Genomic DNA, 19,485 nt, shown 5'->3' with positions numbered 1-19,485 from the left:
AATAAAACCACCCACAGAATAAAATGAGTAACTCCTGGAGCAAGCAGGGCCATGGCACTTTTGATGAAAATATGTCTAGTACAGGAAGTCTACCAGGAAACACCCTCCAAATGGAGATTAACATCAGGAAACTTGGGGCAGTCTTGTGACACCGGCCACACAATGCCACCACCTCCACCAAGGGGGCAAAGATCAGCAGCCTTCAGCAAGCTAGGAAGACATCTGCTTCTGAGTAATCTGGGGCAAACATAAACGGGAACTCCATTGGGCTCTGGCTTTTGAACAAAGCAAATGTTAGAAGCCGCGCATTCCTTAGTCAAGTTGTTTTTCAACATCCAAGTTTAGGACAGTGACTTCTGACTAGTGGATTCTTGTCTGCTCAAGGTGGGTGTAACTTGATGGTGTATCTCTCAGCTCCTGTATCACCCTGACCTCATTTTGGCCTTGAAGTTGCTCTTTGATCATTCTGTGCCTGGGTGATGGCCAAGTAGAGTTTCAGTAACTTAGATTGGGGCTTGCTTAAGGGAAGGGACCCACCTATGTATCTGTATATTCTCAGAGCCTAGAGCATCTGGCCCTTAGTGGATAGTCCAAGTTTTTGCTGAATTGGCATCTTGTAGAAATCCAGGATTTGTTGATCACTTACTGTATGTGCTAATCAAGGCTGCATGGCAAGATTTTTCAAAGTGGAAAGACCAGTGACAAATTGCCTTTTTTTTTTTTTTAATGATAGGTACCGCTGAGAGTATTATAACTGCAGACTGAGTTGTCAAGGAAATTTTTTTTTTTTTTTTAAAAACCACAACTGTGTGCAGAGCATTGCTTTCGTGTCAGAGGGATTTATAGAAGGTAAGGAAGACCAAATGTCTGTTCCCAGAAAAGAACTTTGAAATCCAGAGGTGTTGGAAGGCCAGACACCACAGGGATAGGTCTGGGTGGGGCCTCTCAGCAGGTCAGGAAGCAGGGGGGCTTGGACAGCTGAGAAACCTACATGGGAACCTGTAGAGACCAAAGTCAACAAGTTGGGTTGATTCGCCCATTCAGCTGTCAATCTATTTGATAGACAGATGTCCAATCCAATCTCAATGAAGTGTTTTCTTAGGCCTCTTTTGTTTCCTTTGTAAAGAATGATGTGCTGGGGAGTTTCCGCCATGGCTCAGCGGGTTAAGAATCTGACTAGTATCCATGAGGATGTGGGTTCAATCCCTGGCCTCGCTCGGTGGGTTAAAGGATCTGGCATTGCCATGAGCTATGGTGTAGGTTGCAGACGTGGCTTGAATCCCACGTTGCTGTGGCTGTGACACAGGCCTGCAGCTGTAGCTCCAATTTGACCCCTAGCCTAGGAACTTCCATATGTGACAGGTGCAGCCATCCCTCCAAAAAAGATGGAACAAAAAAGAAGAATCATGTGCTCTTGGATGAGTTCTGCCCAATGGCAAAAAAACCAGGTGGACCTCCAATATCTTTTACAGTTTTCCTCTTCTAGCCATAGGTTAAGGTCTCTCAACTAGAAAGAGAGAACGAATGTTGATAGATGGGGAGATGGATGGATGATTGAATAGCCCCCGTGACACAGTCCTTGAAACATCCTCAGATACTTCGAGACTTCTAAAATTGAAGCCAGGTGGCCACCGTGCCAGCCAGCTGACTCCCTTCTCTCTCCTGAAGCCTGGGGAGCATCTGGATTAAGGTGAATGCCCTAAGAGGAAGCCTTCGTCCTCCAAAAGCTGCCAGCAGAGCTTCAGACTACATGCCCTGAGGTTCGGATCTCTCTGGCCTCCAGAGGGCGCTGCCCATCACCACCTGATTCCTCCTCTTCTAGCTCAAAGCCTCCAAGGCTTTCAACTGTCTCCATGGTGAGAAAGTTCAGGTTCCTTAGGAAGACCCCCCAGATTTGGTTCCTACATATTTTCCTTTGTGTATCCCCCCTAAGATGTCCACTCCCTCCTTCCAAGAGTGGACATCTTCTTGGGAGAATTCTTTTTAGATCTAGCTTGGAATTATGAGACCTCAGGGAATACTAACACCATTAATTTTAATGAGTTCACACATATAAGTGTGTAACACTTTTTAAATTTTATTTATTTATTTATTTATTTTTTTGCTATTTCTTTGGGCCGCTTCTGCAGCATATGGAGGTTCCCAGGCTAGGGGTCCAATCGGAGCTGTAGCTGCCGGCCGACGCCAGAGCCACAGCAACGCGCGATCCGAGCCACATCTGCAACCTACACCACAGCTCACGGCAACGCCGGATCGTTAACCCACTGAGCAAGGCCAGGTACTGAACCCACAACCTCATGGTTCCTAGTTGGATTCGTTAACCACTGCGCCACGACGGGAACTCCCTAACACTTTTTACTCAAAGCATTTTCAGGGCTATTAGCTCATCTGATGTCTCAAAAATCCTCAGAGGGCTGTAGAGAAGACATCACCTCCATTTTACAGATGGAAAAACTAAGGCACAAAAGGTTGAGATCTTTGCCTGAGACCGCCTAGCAAGTAGATGGCAAGGCAGCTCTCCTGATGTTCCAAGATCGAGAACAGAGAATTCAATCCCTCGTATAAAGAACTGAATCCTTAAAAAAAAAAAAATTCATGGCTCATTTTTCTTTTATCCCCCCACCTCCTCCTCTTCACAAGGCTAAATCTGAAATTGGAACAACACAGCAAACAGCTGAGGGCTATGGTCACAGCCTACAGAACTTTATGGAAGATTTGATCACGGCCCAACTTTTCAAAAAAGCCAAATGGATCTGTACAACACAAGTGCAAATGTTGGGACCATGCTGATGGGGTGTCTTGTGAGATATTTCCACAGGAAGCAAACAACAGGCAATTAACTTTGCTATAACAATGCACGCGGTCAAATGAAAAAACAAAAGCCTCAGGAGGAGCCCGCACTCTATCTCCAGTCCTCGTTTCAAATAAATCCGTATATCTGACTGAGACTTCACCCTGGCTACCCATCCCTAACAGCAGGACACGCGCCTCATGTCTCTATGGGCATTTTGACCACTGCTGGGTGGCTTCTGAGAACCATTGTCCCGGCTGAGGAAGCCAACCCAGATTCCAACGGGGAAGTTGGAGGAAGGTGTTTCAGAGGGCTTAGGTGTCACCATTCCCACTTCTCAGATGGGCAAACTGAGGAGTGCAAGCTTACAGGACCAACAGGTACAATCCTACAATCCTAGACAAGGCATATGGTGGAAACAGGATCAGAGCCTGCTCCCTAGCTTGGTGACCATCTCTAGGGACCAGAGCTTTTCCAGGTCTCCACATGACAACCAAGCCCTTGGCTGTAATAACCCAGGGGCAGTGTGACCTGAACAGCAGGCTCTTGGCCAGCAAGTCGAGAGATCCGAGAGCAACTCCTGGTTGGATCGTAGCCTCTTCTCCTTACCTGGAAATTTCAGAGTCACACTGTGTAGCTGGCACGGGCAGCAGTGCTGGGCAAGAGGTGGGAGGTAGGGTGAGGGCTACTTCCCGTTGGTGATCTCTACCCCAACGCAGAAACAATTCTCAGCCCCGAAGCAGAAACATTCCTAGAGACGGCTGGCTTGCTGTCATCGTACCAAGACGTCGCCTCTCACGCACTCGCCCGGATAAATGGAAGATCAGCCACTCCTAACTCTCTATCTTCTATCTTTCTGGATTTATTGAAGGGTTTCAATGATTTTCATAATATATTGTTCAGCACAGGGGTCTCAAACTCTGGCCTGCTGTTTATTTCCTGATGTCCCATAAACTAAGAATGCTAAGGATGCTCTTTACATTTTTAAGTGGCTGAAAAAAGGATCAAAAGAAGACTAATATCTCATTCACTATTATACAAAATTGAACTTTTGGAGTCCATAAATCAAGATTTTCAGTGCAGCCACACACACTTAATTTATGTATCTTACATTGTGATGCTATGACACTTGTAGCTGTTTTCGTGCAGCGGAGTAGAAGGGAGTAGACCATGTGACCCACAAAGCTCAAAATTTAAACTCTCTGGCCCTTTACAGAAGAAATTTAGCCTTTTTAACCAACTCCTAGCTTAGTGTAAAAGGCAGGCCACAGAATCACCGTATTTGCATCATCATTCTCTACACACTCATTGACAAAGAAAACGTACTAGAATAGGGGTTATCTCAGGTACCTGAGGTTACATGCAATTATTTGAATTTTCCACTGACTTTTTGTTTTTTTCTTTTCAGGGCCACACCTGCGGGATATGGAAGTTCCCAGGCGAGGGGTCAGATCAGAGCTACAGCTGCAGGCCTACACTACAGCCATAGAAACGAGGGATCCGAGCCTTTTTTGTGACCTATACCCCAGTTTGTGGCAATGCTGGATCCTTGACCCACTGGAGCAAGGCCAGGAATCGAACCTGCATCCTCACGGAGACTACGCTGGGTTCTTAACCAGCTGAGCTACAGTAGGAACGCCTCACCAAACTTGTTGAACATAAAATTATAAGAAAAGAATATTAATGACACTAAGAAAACAAAATTGTAAATATCTACTGTGGGCCAGACACTGTGGGTCATTGACATGCTTCATTTCACCTAATTCCCTTTCCACGATATAGGTACCATTGTAACTCTGTTCTACAGGTGAGGAAAAGAAGCCTCAGGGAGGTTAAGTCACTTGCCCGAGGTCACATTGTACGCTTAGGATGGAAACACACTTCAGAAACAAAAGGGAACAGGCTGAAAACAGAAACGGGTTTAGGAGGAGCGTTTTAGTAGAATTCACAGAAGCTCTGTCCTAACAGACAATGAGGAGGTCAGAGATGCTTTGGTCACCTCGATGGGGAGATACGGGACGTTTGGCTGTATGCACCTGAGAAAGGGCAGAGCACTGTGCTACTGAAGGCTGTGTAGTCAGGAATATGCCAAGTAAAAAAATACCAAAAACCCTAATTGATGCCCATTGGAGATACGGGACGTTTGGCTGTATGCACCTGAGAAAGGGCAGAGCACTGTGCTACTGAAGGCTGTGTAGTCAGGAATATGCCAAGGCACCACGTGCTGACTTCCCAAGCTCTCCCATCAATATTTCTTGACTTAGGAACAACAGAAAGGTCAAGAAGAGAGAGCCGGTTGGCTAAACCATGGTGCCTCCACACAGTGGAATACTATGAGCTATGAAAGAACCAGGCAATGATCATATCAACTGCTGCCAGTTGTCATTGCGATTTTTTAAATTTTTTATTTATTTATTTTGTGTTTTTGCCTTTTCTAGGGCCACTCCCGTGGCATATGGAGGTTCCCAGGCTAGGGCTCCAATTGGAGCTGTAGCCACCGGCCTACACCACAGCCACAGCAATGCGGGATCTGAGCCGCGTCTGCAACCTACACCACAGCTCACGGCAGCGCCGGATCCTTAACCCACTGAGCAAGGGCAGGGACCGAACCTGCAACCTCATGGTTCCTAGTCGGATTGGTTAACCACTGCACCATGAAGGGAACTCCTGTCATTGTGATTTTGAGACTGTTCTTTGGTAAGGCAGGGTAAATAAAGCGAATGACATGAAGTACTAATGCTATTGTCTACGGCATCCTTGAGAACCAGGATTCTCAGCCTGGAAAAAAGAGACACAGACCTAAGAAAGAAGAGGTTAGATAAAATCCCCTACAGTTTCGAATGTGAATTGAAAATAAATATCAGTATGAATTCATGACGTATTTGTATCAGAAACAACCACCACTTATTTCCTTGCTCTGTCCGCTAGAAAGGCCTAAACATGATGACCAACCCAGGAACAATATGTGCCTCTAAGTGCCCAGATTATGATCTCTAAAGACCATTTCCCACTGAGGGGAACAAGGGATTCTCGGAGAACTAGTTGATTTTAGGTCTGGGGAAGAGCCTGGATCATCTTAGCTTCCTTGATATTTGGGTGACATCGAAGACTACTTAGGGTCATATCAGAAGGAACCAACTGAGCAGAAATGACACCCTCCATTTCTGGAGTATCAAAAAAGATAATAACCGAAGTGGATTAAAATTTATCAAGTATGTTGAAACCAATGCGTTTGCAAGGATACTAAAAAAATACCCAAAACCGTAATTGATGCCCATTGGAAGATGACAGTAAACCACTGTGTTTCCAATACTGCCAGATAAAGGGGATGAGCCAAACTTGTTCCCCATCTTTCCCATGTGAATTGTATTACTAGATAATCGGATGGTAGATACATTTGATTATTCGTATTTCAGTTAATAAATAGCAGTATTAGAGTACCATTTTATGACCCGTGATTAACAGTGGGTCTAAGCAATAAACATCAATGGCTGCTCCAACCACAAAGAGAGACAACTAGACACAAGGTACCTTCCGACAAGAGAGGACAACATAGTCTAAGAAGTAGTTTTGCCTACAAAAATCAAACTTAAATCTGATTAAATATCTAAGTTAAACAACCAGTTTATAGGAAAGACGTGATAGAAGAACACATTAAATAGCACCACAGGGTTGCAATCAGAAAAATCCAGACTGTGGAATCTCTCCAGCAAGGATCCAATTTCTTCATCAAATAAATTGCAAGGGGTTGGTGGTGGGGGTGGGAGGATGTACAAGGCACTTAAAAGACATGGTGATCTACTGTGATGTGTGAGCCTTATTTGGATTCTGCTTTTGAATAATGATTTTATAAAGGCATTTGGAGAATTACTGTGAATTTAAACACTTGTATGACATTTGGCGTATTGAGAGATAACTGCTAATTCGTTAAGGTATGATGGTAATGCTAAAACCAAAGGGTCAGTGTCTCTTAGAAATACATCACTAAGTATCTACAGATGAATATTTGCTTTAAAACAACCCAGTGGTAGATGAAAAAGTAGGTAGGGACAGATAAAATGACATCAGTCTTGTACTGATGATCGCTGAGGCTGGATGAGGGTCCTCAAAAGTTAGACCCTCTGTTCTTTCTATTTTTCCACAGGTTTACAAATTTCCATAATAAAACATTAAGATAAATCCTTCCTGAAGTCTTGCTTGGAGCTATAACACTGGGTGGGGAGCATCATGGTTCTGACCAATATCCTTTTTCTCATGTTTCATGAATAATGGAGAGTTGAGTTTTGTGCTTCAGATTGTTTATCTGGAAAGGTTTTCCATTACCCACAGAGCTTCTCTATCATCCACGGAGTTTCTCTACACTCATGGTGCTTCTCCATTACCCATGGAGTTTCTCCATCTCCCATGGAGCTTCTCCATTACCCACGGAGATGCTCCATCTCCCATGGAGCATCTCCATCATCCACGGAGCTTCTCCATCCCGATGGAGCACCTCCGTCATCCACGGCACTTCTCCATCACCGATGGAGCTTCTCCATCATCCATGGAGCTTTTCCATCACCGATGGAGACTCTCCATCATCCATGGAGTTTCTCTACACTCATGGTGCTTCTCCATCATCCATGGCACTTCTCCATCACCGATGGAGATTCTCCATCATCCATGGAGCTTCTCCATCATCCATGGAGCTTTTCCATCACTGATGGAGACTCTCCATCACCCATGGAGATCTCCATCATCCATGGAGTTTCTCTACACTCATGGTGCTTCTCCATCATCCACGGAACTTCTCCATCACCCACGGAGATTCTCCATCATCCATGGAGATTCTCCATCACCCACGGAGATTCTCCATCATCCATGGAGATTCTCCATCACCCATGGAGCTTCTCCATCATTCTTCTTACCAGGATACGTCACTATGTGCTCGGGAGCATACATACACACACATACAAAAGTCTATGAGAAAAAAAAAGATTTAGCATAACTTCAATATTTTGCTATGAAGCTGCAAAGAGTGTGAAGGACTCAAATTTTCACAAAGCAGTCAGTGAACGTCACAAAACCAAATCTACCTGGCACAGGCATTCAGCCTAACTCATGGCCAGAAAGGGAAAAAAGATAGTCATGGTATTGAGGTTGGCAGGTGTTTCCACACCAAAGTTCTGAGCAAATGACAAGGCAAATCTGAATGACGAGGGACACTGGTTGTGTTCTCATGCCATTATTTGCATCAGTGACTGAGTTTCCTAAATTAGATAATAATGTCCATGGGAGAGCAATCTAGACAAATTCTCACCTGGGGACCCCATCGGTGAGAGAATAGGAGACAAGAGCAAAACCTTAAGCCCTGTCACCAGGTGTAGCATGGCTGGAGGAAATAAAAATTAGAAGCTAGGAAGTGAGAAACAGATCTGATGCTTATTTTCAGAAATGGCACCTCCCAGCCCTCAAGTTCGGTTTGCTGTTTAGCGTGGATTCTCTGAATTCAGTTTCTTTCTTCGCCAGCCTCACCAGCATCTCCGCACTAATTGTATTATGTAGGGCTGGCAGTCTCCCCCACCCCTACCTATGGCTTCCTTACACTCTAGGGCTCATTCTTTTGAGGCACTTCATTTATTGGTGAAATTAACCCATTTCCTTGTCTTTCTCCTCTACCAGCCTTTAACTTCTCAGACAGGGGCTTTGGTATATCTCATCACATGGAACAAGGCATGGAATATAGACACACTCCCTCATCAGCCCCCAGGGTTGGAGGTCACTGTGGAAGCAGTGCGGGGTGGTAGTTATGAGTGTGGGCTTGACCCCCCAGCCCTGCCAGCTTACTATCCCCACTTTGCTGATGTGGTGCTCTGGTTTCCAGATTCTACTATCATTTATTACAGGACTTTAGGTTTTGCAAAACACTTTGAGATTTTCCTGGAAAAGATAACATGTATAACAGTAATTTTCTATGGAATACATAACTCAGGAAAACAGTCCTCCTGGAATTTCATTGTGCATCTGTGTGGAAAGGTTTCCACTGGTGGCTTTATAAATAATAAAACCTGAAATCCTAACTCCATACAATGCCTTGGACTCGGATTAAAGGGTGGGGTGGTGAAGTGAACACGTGAACATCTGGGGACAGAACTATTTGACTAGATAAGCAAACCTGGGCATCTTCGAATGTGTATCTCCCTCCATCTTTGACGTTTTGACTGGTTATCTCGTAGCTGTGAGAATCCAGGTTGATTGCACTTGGGGCCCCTGGAGCCAGAAACTCTTGCCAGATTTCCTCCACTCTCCTGGCCACATCCTGGAGGGGCTGTTTCTTAAGATCTTGGACAGCCAACCAGAACCTGGAATGGAAGCACAAAGACAGTCAGTAGCCACTCTGCTGGACATGCTCCCAGAACTGACATCACAGGGCACTCGTTCTGCTGCATCCCCCAGCCTTCCCTGCAGCCCCGTCACAGGTCACAAAGGCTGCAGGGACTGCTGAGCATACAAAGGTGCTCCATTATCGCACTAGTGCGTGTTAGAAGATGACTATGCTTCTGGTTACCAAAAAGAGATTTATCTCCCCCTACATCCAGGGTCCTCTGCCTTAGCACTGTTGCCTTTTCGGGCTGGAAACTCGTTGTTGTGGGGGCTGCCCTGTGCACTGAGAGATGTTTAGCATCAACCTTGGCTTTGACCCATCAGATGCCAGTGGCATCCCCTCCCTGAGTGTTGACAACCAGAAAAGTTTCCGGACATCACCAAATGTCCCCTGGGAGGTAACACTAGTTGAGAACCACCACTTGACACAGATGCCACTGCATGGACAACATGAGTCTCTCTGCAGTGTCTAGTTGGGATCCGTCAGAGGCATCAAAAAGAAGGAGAGATCACGGAAGCAGATAGAGTCTTGGAGCCATTAGGAATATTCGAGCTGGAAGAACCCAGTCATTCAGGTTGTAGATGCAGAAACCGAGCCTGTTTGCCACAGCAGCATCAGGCATGATGTTTGGCACATAGTAGGTGCTCGATAAATGTCTGTGGGATTGCAGATGGACTCATCTGGAACAAAGCCGAAGGGACATACATGGGGAACCTCTCTACCAAAAGATTCTCCAGGGATCACTGGAGAGAAACCACCCCCTTCTCATGAGCATCTGCCTCTCATGAATCCCCGAGCCTCAGCATGGTGTGGGGAGAGCTGGGCATGAGCTGTGAGCTCTTTTCTGCTGAGAGCAGCAGCGGCGGCAACCAGCACCAATTGGACTACAGCTCCCTAGGTCATGGGCAAGGTTCCCAAGGCAGCCCTGGAGAGGACTTTCAGCAGGACTCAGGTCTGGATGGCACTTTTTGTGACCTGTAAACAAAAAACCGTCCAGTGTCCCCATCAATGAGATATCAGGACAGGCCCCTGGCTCTGTGGTTCCCGCAGCCACAGGAATCACATTCTTAACTCAAAGAAAGGGCAAGGACAAAAGAAGCTAAACATGAATCCTACCCAGAGTAAGATGTATTCTTTTTTTTTTTTTTAAAGGTTAAGCATGTTTTTCTGTTGCTGTTCGTAGAACTGTTTTTGGAGCCCGGTGCATGGCCCGAAGGTGCCACCCAGTGGCCACCTTAGGTAACGCAGCTCCATTTCCAGAAGGAGAGGACTGGGAGTGCGTGCAAATGTGCTCCGACTTTCCCCTTGATTTGCCATGTGGAATTCTGACGGTGTCCTTAAAGAAAATTCTCAGGATTCCCTCCTTGGTCCTGACTTCACTCAACCAGAAGATGAGGAATCTTCACATCCTGGCTATGCTGCTCCCTTGGAATTGTTGTATCTTTCTGGGCATCTCTTTCCTCATGGTACAATGGAGGGCTATATGACACGGGTCTGAGCCCGTCCCATCCAGGTGTAACTGAAATGCTTTCAGGCCCCGTGGGTGGGAGCTGTGGAGGGAGAAGCATGGCAGCCACAGGGTCCATCCCAGACCAGTCTGAGCCCCCAAGTCACCTCTTTCTTGGGTGGCCTGAGAAGAAGATGCTCAGGCTGCTGCCGCGGCCATCTGCCATCACCTGCCCTTTAACGCCATCCCTCTGTCTTTCTGCCACAGGCCTTTGGCACTCCGGTCCTCTGGCTCCCTGGCGTGAAGCAAACAGTGATGGTTTGTCACCCAAGCCCAGAGGGGAGGTGAGTGGCAGCGTGTGAAGGGAGCTAACTGCTCAATTGTTCAGGAGAGCCCCTGAAAGGCAGCTGGGAGGGGCGTCCTCTACACCCCCCTTCCCCCCCCGCCACCCACTCCCTAGGTTCCTTAAGTCTCACTGTCCCCCCAGCCCCACCCCCTGCCAGGTCCACCATGACATGAAAGAGGAGGCCAAGTGCTTAAAGGTGAAATTGGCCATCTGGGGGTGACAGGACCTACAAGCCTTTCTTGTCCCAGAGGACAGCGTTTGATGGGCAGGTACAATTTAGGAACCCAGCTCTAAAGAAAGGAGTTGGTGCTGGTTCCTCAAAGGAGTAGAGGAGGGCTAATGGGAAGCTCGGTGAGTTCTCTGCAGCCCCAGGGAGTCACCTCTGGGCTGAGTCCTGGACTAGAAGCAACTTCTCTGGGTCAGCATCCTTCCCAAGCCTACCGGACTCTGCCATTTCTCACACAAGTGTCACTCAGGCAATTTCCTGCTCCCTCAGTTTCAACGTCGTGGGTGTCACCTTCTGTCCCTTGTTCCAGTCTGCTCTGAGGAGGGCCTCTGGGGGAGGCCCTGAGGACCCGGCAGCTTTTGAGCGGGGCAGGCTCCCCGTGATTCCCGAGGCCTCAGCATCACTTTGGCAGAATAAGCTGGCAGTCACATGCATGCACATCATTCAGCCGGATAGAGAGAAGGTCTGGGGTGCAGGTAAATGAAAATTTCTGAATCAAAAAAATTTTTTTTTGTCTTTTTAGGGCCGCACCCGCGGCATATGGAGGTTCCCAGACTAAGGGTTGAGTTGGAGTTGTAGCCACTGGCCTACACCACAGCCACAGCAACGCCAGATCCAAGTCATGTCTGCAACCTACACCACAGCTCAGGGCAATGCCAGGTCCTTAACCGACTGAGCGAGGCCAGGGGTCGAACCTGCATCCTCATGAATCCTAGTCTGATTTGTTTCTGCTGAGCCATGACAGGAATGCCCCGAATCAAATTTAATAAATTTTTACATAAAAAATGAAAAGGTCCCCTTTGTCAGGTAAAACCCAGAATTTTATAAAAAGGACAAAAAGAAACAACAGGCATTCAGGAGGAGGGGGAAGAAGAGGTGGGGGGAGGCAAGGGGGGGGCAACATTCCTCAGACAGCCGGTTCCTCTCCCTGCATGTGGGGACTATCTCAGCCTTCTGTCTGCCTAGGAGATGACCTGTCTTAGCCCTCTCAGGTGACAGCAAAAATGCTGTCACAACAGCATCCTGACATCCCACATGTGTGTTTACCATCAGTGGCTTTGAAGAAGCTTTGTGTCAATTTGAAATTCAGAACAGGTTTGGTTTGTATTTGCTATCTGTGAGCCCAGGGGCCTTAGCTGAGGGCTCCAAGCCCCGGATGCCCAGCTACCTTCCCCTGGAAAGAGCTGCAGGAGCTCCCCTCCCACATCTACTGCAGACAGGAGGCCCACTGAGGCCTGTGCGGCTTCTGCTCTTATCAAAAGCCTTCAGGAACCGCTCCTCTAGGGCACCAGCCTGGGGGGAAGGTGCCAGTGGTGCAATGGACCCACCCGGCCTGCACTAAGCCGCTGTGGCTTCTTGTGGCAGAAGGGCTGTCATGACTGATGGGCCATGAGGGTGTGCGGGGATCAGGAGACCGCCTGTCCTACTTCACGCGGCCAGCAGGCTGGGGAGGCAGCCGCTGGCAGCATGTGGTCCGCGTTGCTGGCTCAGTCATGCAGGTGGAGACCAGCCTTGCCAGAGAGACAGCCCGGGCTCAGACACCCCCCCGGCCGAGCAGGGATGGATGAGACTCAAGGGTGGTGGGGGGCTGCCGTAGGGGGCCTCCGGGCTCCCGCAGGGCCAGGGTGCTGCCAACAAGTGGGATTTCCTCCTCAAGGCTGGCTGGAAGAAGAGGACGTGTACCTCCTGCTAGCAGCTCTGGGCAGCCTCCTCAGTCCCTCACGTACTTATCTGTTCCTAAACTAGGATTTCCATAGGTTAGAAAAATCCAGCTTTGGGACGGATAAGCAATGAGATCCTGCTGTATAGCACTGCAACTATATCTAGTTGTTTATGATGGCGCAGATTAATGGGAGAAAAAAGAATGTATACATGTATGTGTGACTGGGTCACCTTGCTTGTGCAGTAGAAAATGGACAGAACACTGCAAACCAGCTCTAATGGGAAAAATAAAAATCATTATTAAAAAAAAAAAAGAAGAAAAATCCAGCTTTCAATTTGTTCCCCAGGAAAAGCCAACTCCACACAGAAGGAAGGGGTTCTGTGCCCTCCGCTGGTCCAAAGAGACTCAGGAAAAAGGGATGCAACTTGACTTTGTCTCTGGCGGGGCTGGAACCCCCCCACCAGCAACACCACTGAAGCTGGGCCATGGGCGCTGGGCCGTGGCTGAAAGGCCACAGATTGTCCCAGGGTTGTGTGAGCACCTCCATTCCCATTAACCATGTGTTTGCTGGGCAGAGAACCCTGCCCGGCCTGGTGAACCTTCTGGGTTCTTCCTAGGACTCAGGGCAACTGCGGAGGTGGGAGCTCACTGGGCCAACCTGGACACTCCCCTGTGCTCTCTTTAATTGCCTCTCCCTTTAGCTGACACTGTGTGGAACCAGGATAATCAATCTGCAGGTTAGACGAACAACCACATTCTCTCAGGAGAGGTTACAGCTCATAAAAAATGTACGGAGGGATGCTCTTTGCTGCGGGTCTTGATTTTTAACCCATGCCCTGCCGTGCGGCAGCGGGTGTGGAACCAGGGAAGACGAAGGTCTATGCAGGGGACATGGCGAGGAGGCAATGGTGGCAAGTGGCTCTTGTCACCACTCTAGGAAAACACCCAAGTCAGGTCACTGCCTGGGACTCCCTGCTTCAGCCCTGGGAGGTACCACCTTGTACCTGAGAGGCCACCTGCCTTCTGGAGGCTGGGGAAAATAGCTGTCTTGGGATGGGGGCCCCATCTGGTCCGAATGGAGCCCTGGGCTCTGCCCAGGGTGCTGCAGAGAGCATGCATTCAAAGGTGTGCTGTCTGCAGCAAACCACGCTGGCCACGCCCCCTCCCAGGCCTGGAGACGCCGCCCCTCCCTCACCTCACAGGCTCCTCCCAAAGGATGATCAAAGGGGGTGTCAATTTCCATTGTATGATCCCAGACATCTTCCCATTAAAGATCTGGGGTGCCTTTTGCTGGGGTGAGAGCAATACCCATGTCTCTTTGGGGGCCCTCTGTTCTGCATTCTGAAGCTCTGGGGTATTCAATTGGCGACATCTTTCCAGGTGTCATGTAAGAATGGCACGCTCTAAGGAGCTCCTCTGCAGAGAGATGCAGGGAGTGTGGGAAGACAGACATGGAGGGGCCTTTGCAATGAATCCAGTTGAGTTCTCTTTTCCTTCCTTGCTCCGATGCCAGCTGCCCGGGCTTGACCAGTCTTGGGGAGAAAGGACAACCCCAGGGTGGCTGGCACCACTGATGGGCAGGGTCCTCGAGTTATGTCACATGGCCTGGTTCTGGGGACCGCCACTCCAGGGGCCACCGTGGAGGTGGACCCTGGGGACCCGGTCATGGTGGATGCCAAGCCAATATCTGTGGCCGCAGGAATGACTACAAGGTGCCTGGTGATGGGTGACAGCAGAGTCCTAAAGTTGTGTGATTTAAAACAGCTTCCCCCTTTATATCCAATTATGCTGAATATCATAAAAGTGGAATTGGGACTTTTAGAGAGGATTTTAGAAGCTCTTGGGCTATACTTTTTATCTCTAGCTGTTCTATTTCCTTTATCCTCTCTCCTGTCATGGATCAGAGGGGACCGTCTTTAAGCCTGGATTTATGCATTCACGCTGGGGGTGGCGATTAGCCACCGGCACGTGTGCTCATGCTCTCACATGCTCCCACCCAAGACTGAATGCAGTCCTCCCAGCGCGGGAGCAAGATGCTGGCAGAGGCGCAAGAGGTAATGGCAGGATGAGGCGCGGAACACCTGCCAGGACCACTCTCCTCCGTGCACTCCCAGCTGGAAAAGCAAAGCATATTTCCTGACACTAGCCTGAACGGATATGTGCCTGTGGTGACACTCAGACTGGATGAGGCAGTGCTGAGCCAGCAGATGCCCCCACTCCCCAGTCCCTCACAAGGACCAAGACCCTGTGGTCATTCTTCAAAGTCTGTGTAATAATGGTGCAGGTGGCTAAGAAATAGTCAGGTACTCTATACTGGTCCATCTTGGGGACCCAGAGGACAGGGATGAGAAGGGACTCCCAGAGGCTCCTGGGGATGGAGTTGGGGGTGGGGCCTGGGGCTGCACAGGCAGCACAGAGAGCTTGCCTGGGTGCATCATGCTGGCCGCAGGAAGCGTGGCTTCCCACGCAGGACCCACCTGCAGGCACCTGGGAGGCTGGTCTGAGCACCTTCCTGACAAAGAGTTTCAGAGTCCAGCCTTCTGCTACTGAGGCAAAACTCTGAGATGTGTTTGGAATAACACACTGGCACAGAGAAAGGACTCTTTTGTGTCATAACCTGAAATCAGATATTCAAGTGTATCTGGTTTACAGTAGGCACCCGACTTCCCACCATGGCTCAGTGGTTAACGAATCCGACTAGGAACCATGAGATTGTGGGTTCGATCCCTGGCCTTGCTCAGTGGGTTAAGGATCTGGTGTTGCTGTGAGCTATGGTGTAGGTCACAGATGCGGCTCGGATCCTGAGTTGCTGTGGCTCTGGCGTAGCCCAGCAGCTACAGCTCTGATTCAACCCCTAGCCTGGGAACCTCCATGTGCTGTGGGTGCGGCCCTAGAAAAGACGAAAAAAAAAACAAAAAACAAAAAACAGACGGGCATCTGTATTACAGTTACCCAGCATCTACACATCCCCCCAGGACTTTGTGGTGTGGGAGGGTCCCACTGCCACATCTTTGCTCTCAGTTTTCCAGCTTAGAACACTTACTCTCCTGCTTTCTTGTCTCTTAGTATCTTATATATTCTTCAAAGTCCAACTTCTGATTTGCCTACTGTTTTACATCCTCTCTCTCTCTCCCTTTTTTTTTTGGTCTGTGCCCAAGGCATGCAGAAGTTCCCAGGTCAGGGATTGAACCTGAGCCCCAGGAGTGACCTGAGCCATAGCAGTGGCAATGCTGGATCCTTAACCACTAAGGCACCAGGGAACTCCCGTTCCTCCTTTTAAAAAACACTTCCAAAATGGTTCTTGGGATTACTACTCATTGATATTCATTTAATGATTCGAGAGTTTCTTGTGCTTTTTCCTCAAGAACCTACAAGGTCATTGCAGGCAAAGATCACGCATCTTTACTTTCTTGCATCCTTCAGCAGACTCTCTGGGGCTGGATACAGCATAGCTGTGTAAGAAATATCATTTGATTGATGTACCGGGCCGATATGGTCTCTAACTCCAAATAAATAACATGAATTTTGCACATTAACACTGGAGCAGACCGTCCTTTGCCCACAGTATGTGCTCTTTTGAAAGTTTTAAAAAAACAATAAAAAATTAATAAAGCCCCTCTTTGAAAAAAATGCCTTTGCACCATGGGAATGAACCTGGCACATAAAAGAGAACCCAGTGCCAAGGAAGCCCGGAGACTTCCATCTTAGCCTCTGAGAAGTCATCACCCGCCTAAGGTCAGTAAGGGGTCTTAGATCAGTCACGTTTTTTGCACGCCTCCATTTCTGCATCTAATACAAGGACCGCCTGAAGAAACCACATGTGACCCAAATCTTCATGACCAAGATCCCTACTCGTTTTAATGCACTCACTTCCCCTCCTCTGACAATGGGCTCCATGTTTTGAAAGTTTTCTTCCCTTTCTACTAAACAGTAACTATCAATACATCAGTACATTTTCCCCTTGTCGTGATTAGTCACAGACCAAGAGAAACAACCAGAGGAAGTTCTCCTTGGCATCCGGTGACCAGAGTGGGCACTACATGGAGTTGCCAGAATTCTCCTCAAAAGGAAAAGGATGTTAAAATGAGCTTTTACAGTTACCTCTCCAGTTATTGAATGATACTTACTTAGGCTATTTGAAATTCTGAAATAAGTCCACTAGCCCTTCTTGCGGCTCGCCTCCAGAAGAAAGTCAGGAATCTGGGCTGCAAAGTTCTGAAGGGGAGGGTCTCTAATCTGCCTTTCCGCTCTGAAATTCCATGGTCTTATGGTTTTAATGGATGGTGTCATCAAATCCATTTGACCATTGACTTGTTATTGAAAACAAGTTTCCTGTAACTTAAATAAATGCCATCTGGATTTAAAGAAGCAAAAATGCTGGCGTTAGTAGGTGCTAATCTGGTGATAACAAAGCTGCCCATAAAGTTTGCTCTCCATGGCAACTTCGCCAGATGAACCGGAATTCGAATTTGAATCATAACAAAATGATTGAGAAAAGGAGGTAGTAAGAGACACCAAGGCGGCACGTTCCTTCATGTACACTCTGCACACGACTCAAACCTTGGAGAGACTTACCTGAGGTTTTCTGAACTGAATTCCGACTCCAGGAATCGTAGAAACTGGTCTCGCCCCACCTGGTCCTTCAATATCTCATCAAAAGAGAAGCCCCATCTCTTCACTCGCTGCTGGCTGGGCTCTTTGCTTTGTGAGGGAACAAAGGTTTAAGAGGTGATCAGTATACCAGCCAAAAGCTTGTGTCACAGTCTCTCCAACAACTCAAATTAATCTTGCTGCCATGCAGAAATCCCAAATGCAGACTTTGTACACCAGCACTGGCCCACAGTAAAAAGACTCTTTAAAGAAGGCCTTTGAAAGGAGCCACATCTAGGCGAGGGTCACCAGGATGCCTGCCAAGTGGGCTGCTGTCTACAGGGCCATACAGGAAATACGACCACCCCATGGGCTCTGCTTCCCTGGGCCATTCTCATCAGTTATAGGCCCACTTTTGACTCCATCCATTTTTTTTTTTTTTCATTTAAAAAAACAACTGAGGATCTCCTCGTGAATCTGACCTTTCATCAAAGAGGCTGCCCCCACCTCCTGCCCCTTCCTCAATCCATAAGGGAAAAACAGAGTTCTGTTTAGGTTCAACGGATGTACACCTGGTCAGAGATACATCCATTCATCCAGGATAAACTCTGCTCAGTTGTTTAGAAGCAGAATGTTGCATTCATTCACTGATTTAACAACCATCTGCACAGTGTTTACAATGGTCTAGGCCTTGTTCCCATTGCTTCATATCTGTTAACTCACTGAGTCCTTGCAACTACTCTGTGAAAACTATATGCGTATTGTCCCCATATTGCAGATAGGGAAACTGAGGCCTATTGACGGTTTGCCCAAAGAGACACTTGGAAGTGATGGAGTCAAGACTCAAGTCCAGGAGTTCCCACTGGGGCTAAGTGGGATAAGAACGCAACATAGTGTCCAGGAGGATGTGGGTTTGATCTCTGGCCTCACTCAGTGGGTTAAGGATCCAGCGTTGCCACAACCTGCAGTGTAAGTTGCAGACGTGGCTTGGATCTGGCATTTCTGTGGCTGTGGCATAGGCTGGCAGCTGCAGCTCCAATTCAGCCTCTAGCCTGGGAACTTCCATATGCTGCAGGGTGGCCCTAAAAAGAAGAAAGAAGAAAGAAAGAAAAGATTCAAGTCCAGCCAGCATGGCTCCAGAGTATAGCTCTTAGCTGTGCCATACTCCCTCTTATTCAATCAAAACAGGAGGGGGGGCAAGGTGGGGTTGGTCTTATTCATCTGGTGTTGGAAGATGAGACTAATTCCTTCAGCTTTTGTCCTTCCATTTACAGTTTACTTGCTGTATTTATTCCTCTGACTCCTTCAAGCAGCAATGGGGCCCTAGTTCATAAGCCGTCATGCCGCCACCTCCCACTAAGGGGTGGTTTATGGACCAGCAGTGGAATCTTGGGCCCCATCTCAGATACGTGGGATTGGAATCCACAGCTTAACAAGATCCCTGGATGATTTAAGTGCACACTAAACTCCAAAAAGCATTGGTCCAGCAATACTTACTTCTCCTTTTTTAAAAAATAGACACATTCTTTTTAGTACCTCCAACAGACATTAAGTGAATAAAATCATGTTTCCTCATGTTACGGATTTGATATATTCGCAACTTTTATTTCAGAAAATTACACTTAGTCAAAAGGGGAAGTGAGCGTGTGTGTGGAAAGGTTTGGAAAAACAAACAGTGCTAGAGTAGTGCTGCCTATAGAACATTCTGTGATGATGGAAGGATTCCACGTCTGTGCTCTCCAATATGGTGGCCGCCAGCCACATGTGACTACTGAGAACTCGAAATGTGGTTAGGGTGACTGAGGGACTGAATTTTAAATTTTATTTAATTTTAAATAGTTAAAGTTTACACTTAAGTGGCCACATGTGGCTAGTAGCTATTGTATTGGAAAGCAAGGCTCTGGAATTAAGCGATTCAAACCCAACTTTTCCATTTCTGCATCACTAGATGTAATCATCATTGGCACGATCTTCTAATTCTGAGTTATGTCCTTGGGACTTGGGGAGGCTCTTGTGAATCTCTAGGGACAGCCCAATAGGGCCACAGTGGAAGACTAA

At 47.7% G+C, this 19,485-nt stretch overlaps 1 protein-coding gene across 5 annotated transcripts in view; it reads right to left on the bottom strand.

Annotated features, from left to right (window-relative positions):
• The window catches only part of RGS6 (regulator of G protein signaling 6), a 560,209-nt gene that overhangs the window by 32,060 nt on the left and 508,664 nt on the right, over positions 1–19,485 (bottom strand). For all 5 annotated transcript variants that reach the window (XM_047795885.1, XM_047795886.1, XM_047795883.1 and 2 more), the window contains exons 14-15: positions 17,413–17,538; positions 8,946–9,132 (exon numbers count right to left, since the gene is read on the bottom strand). In XM_047795885.1, coding sequence (XP_047651841.1) covers positions 8,946–9,132; positions 17,413–17,538 — 313 coding nt within the window. The remainder of the gene's footprint in view (positions 1–8,945; positions 9,133–17,412; positions 17,539–19,485) is intronic.

This window comes from Phacochoerus africanus, chromosome 9 (assembly GCF_016906955.1).
Source record: "Phacochoerus africanus isolate WHEZ1 chromosome 9, ROS_Pafr_v1, whole genome shotgun sequence".
NCBI classification, from domain to species: Eukaryota; Metazoa; Chordata; class Mammalia; order Artiodactyla; family Suidae; genus Phacochoerus; species Phacochoerus africanus.
Note: the sequence above shows the minus strand (reverse complement) of the source record. Positions and strands in the feature narration are given on the sequence as shown.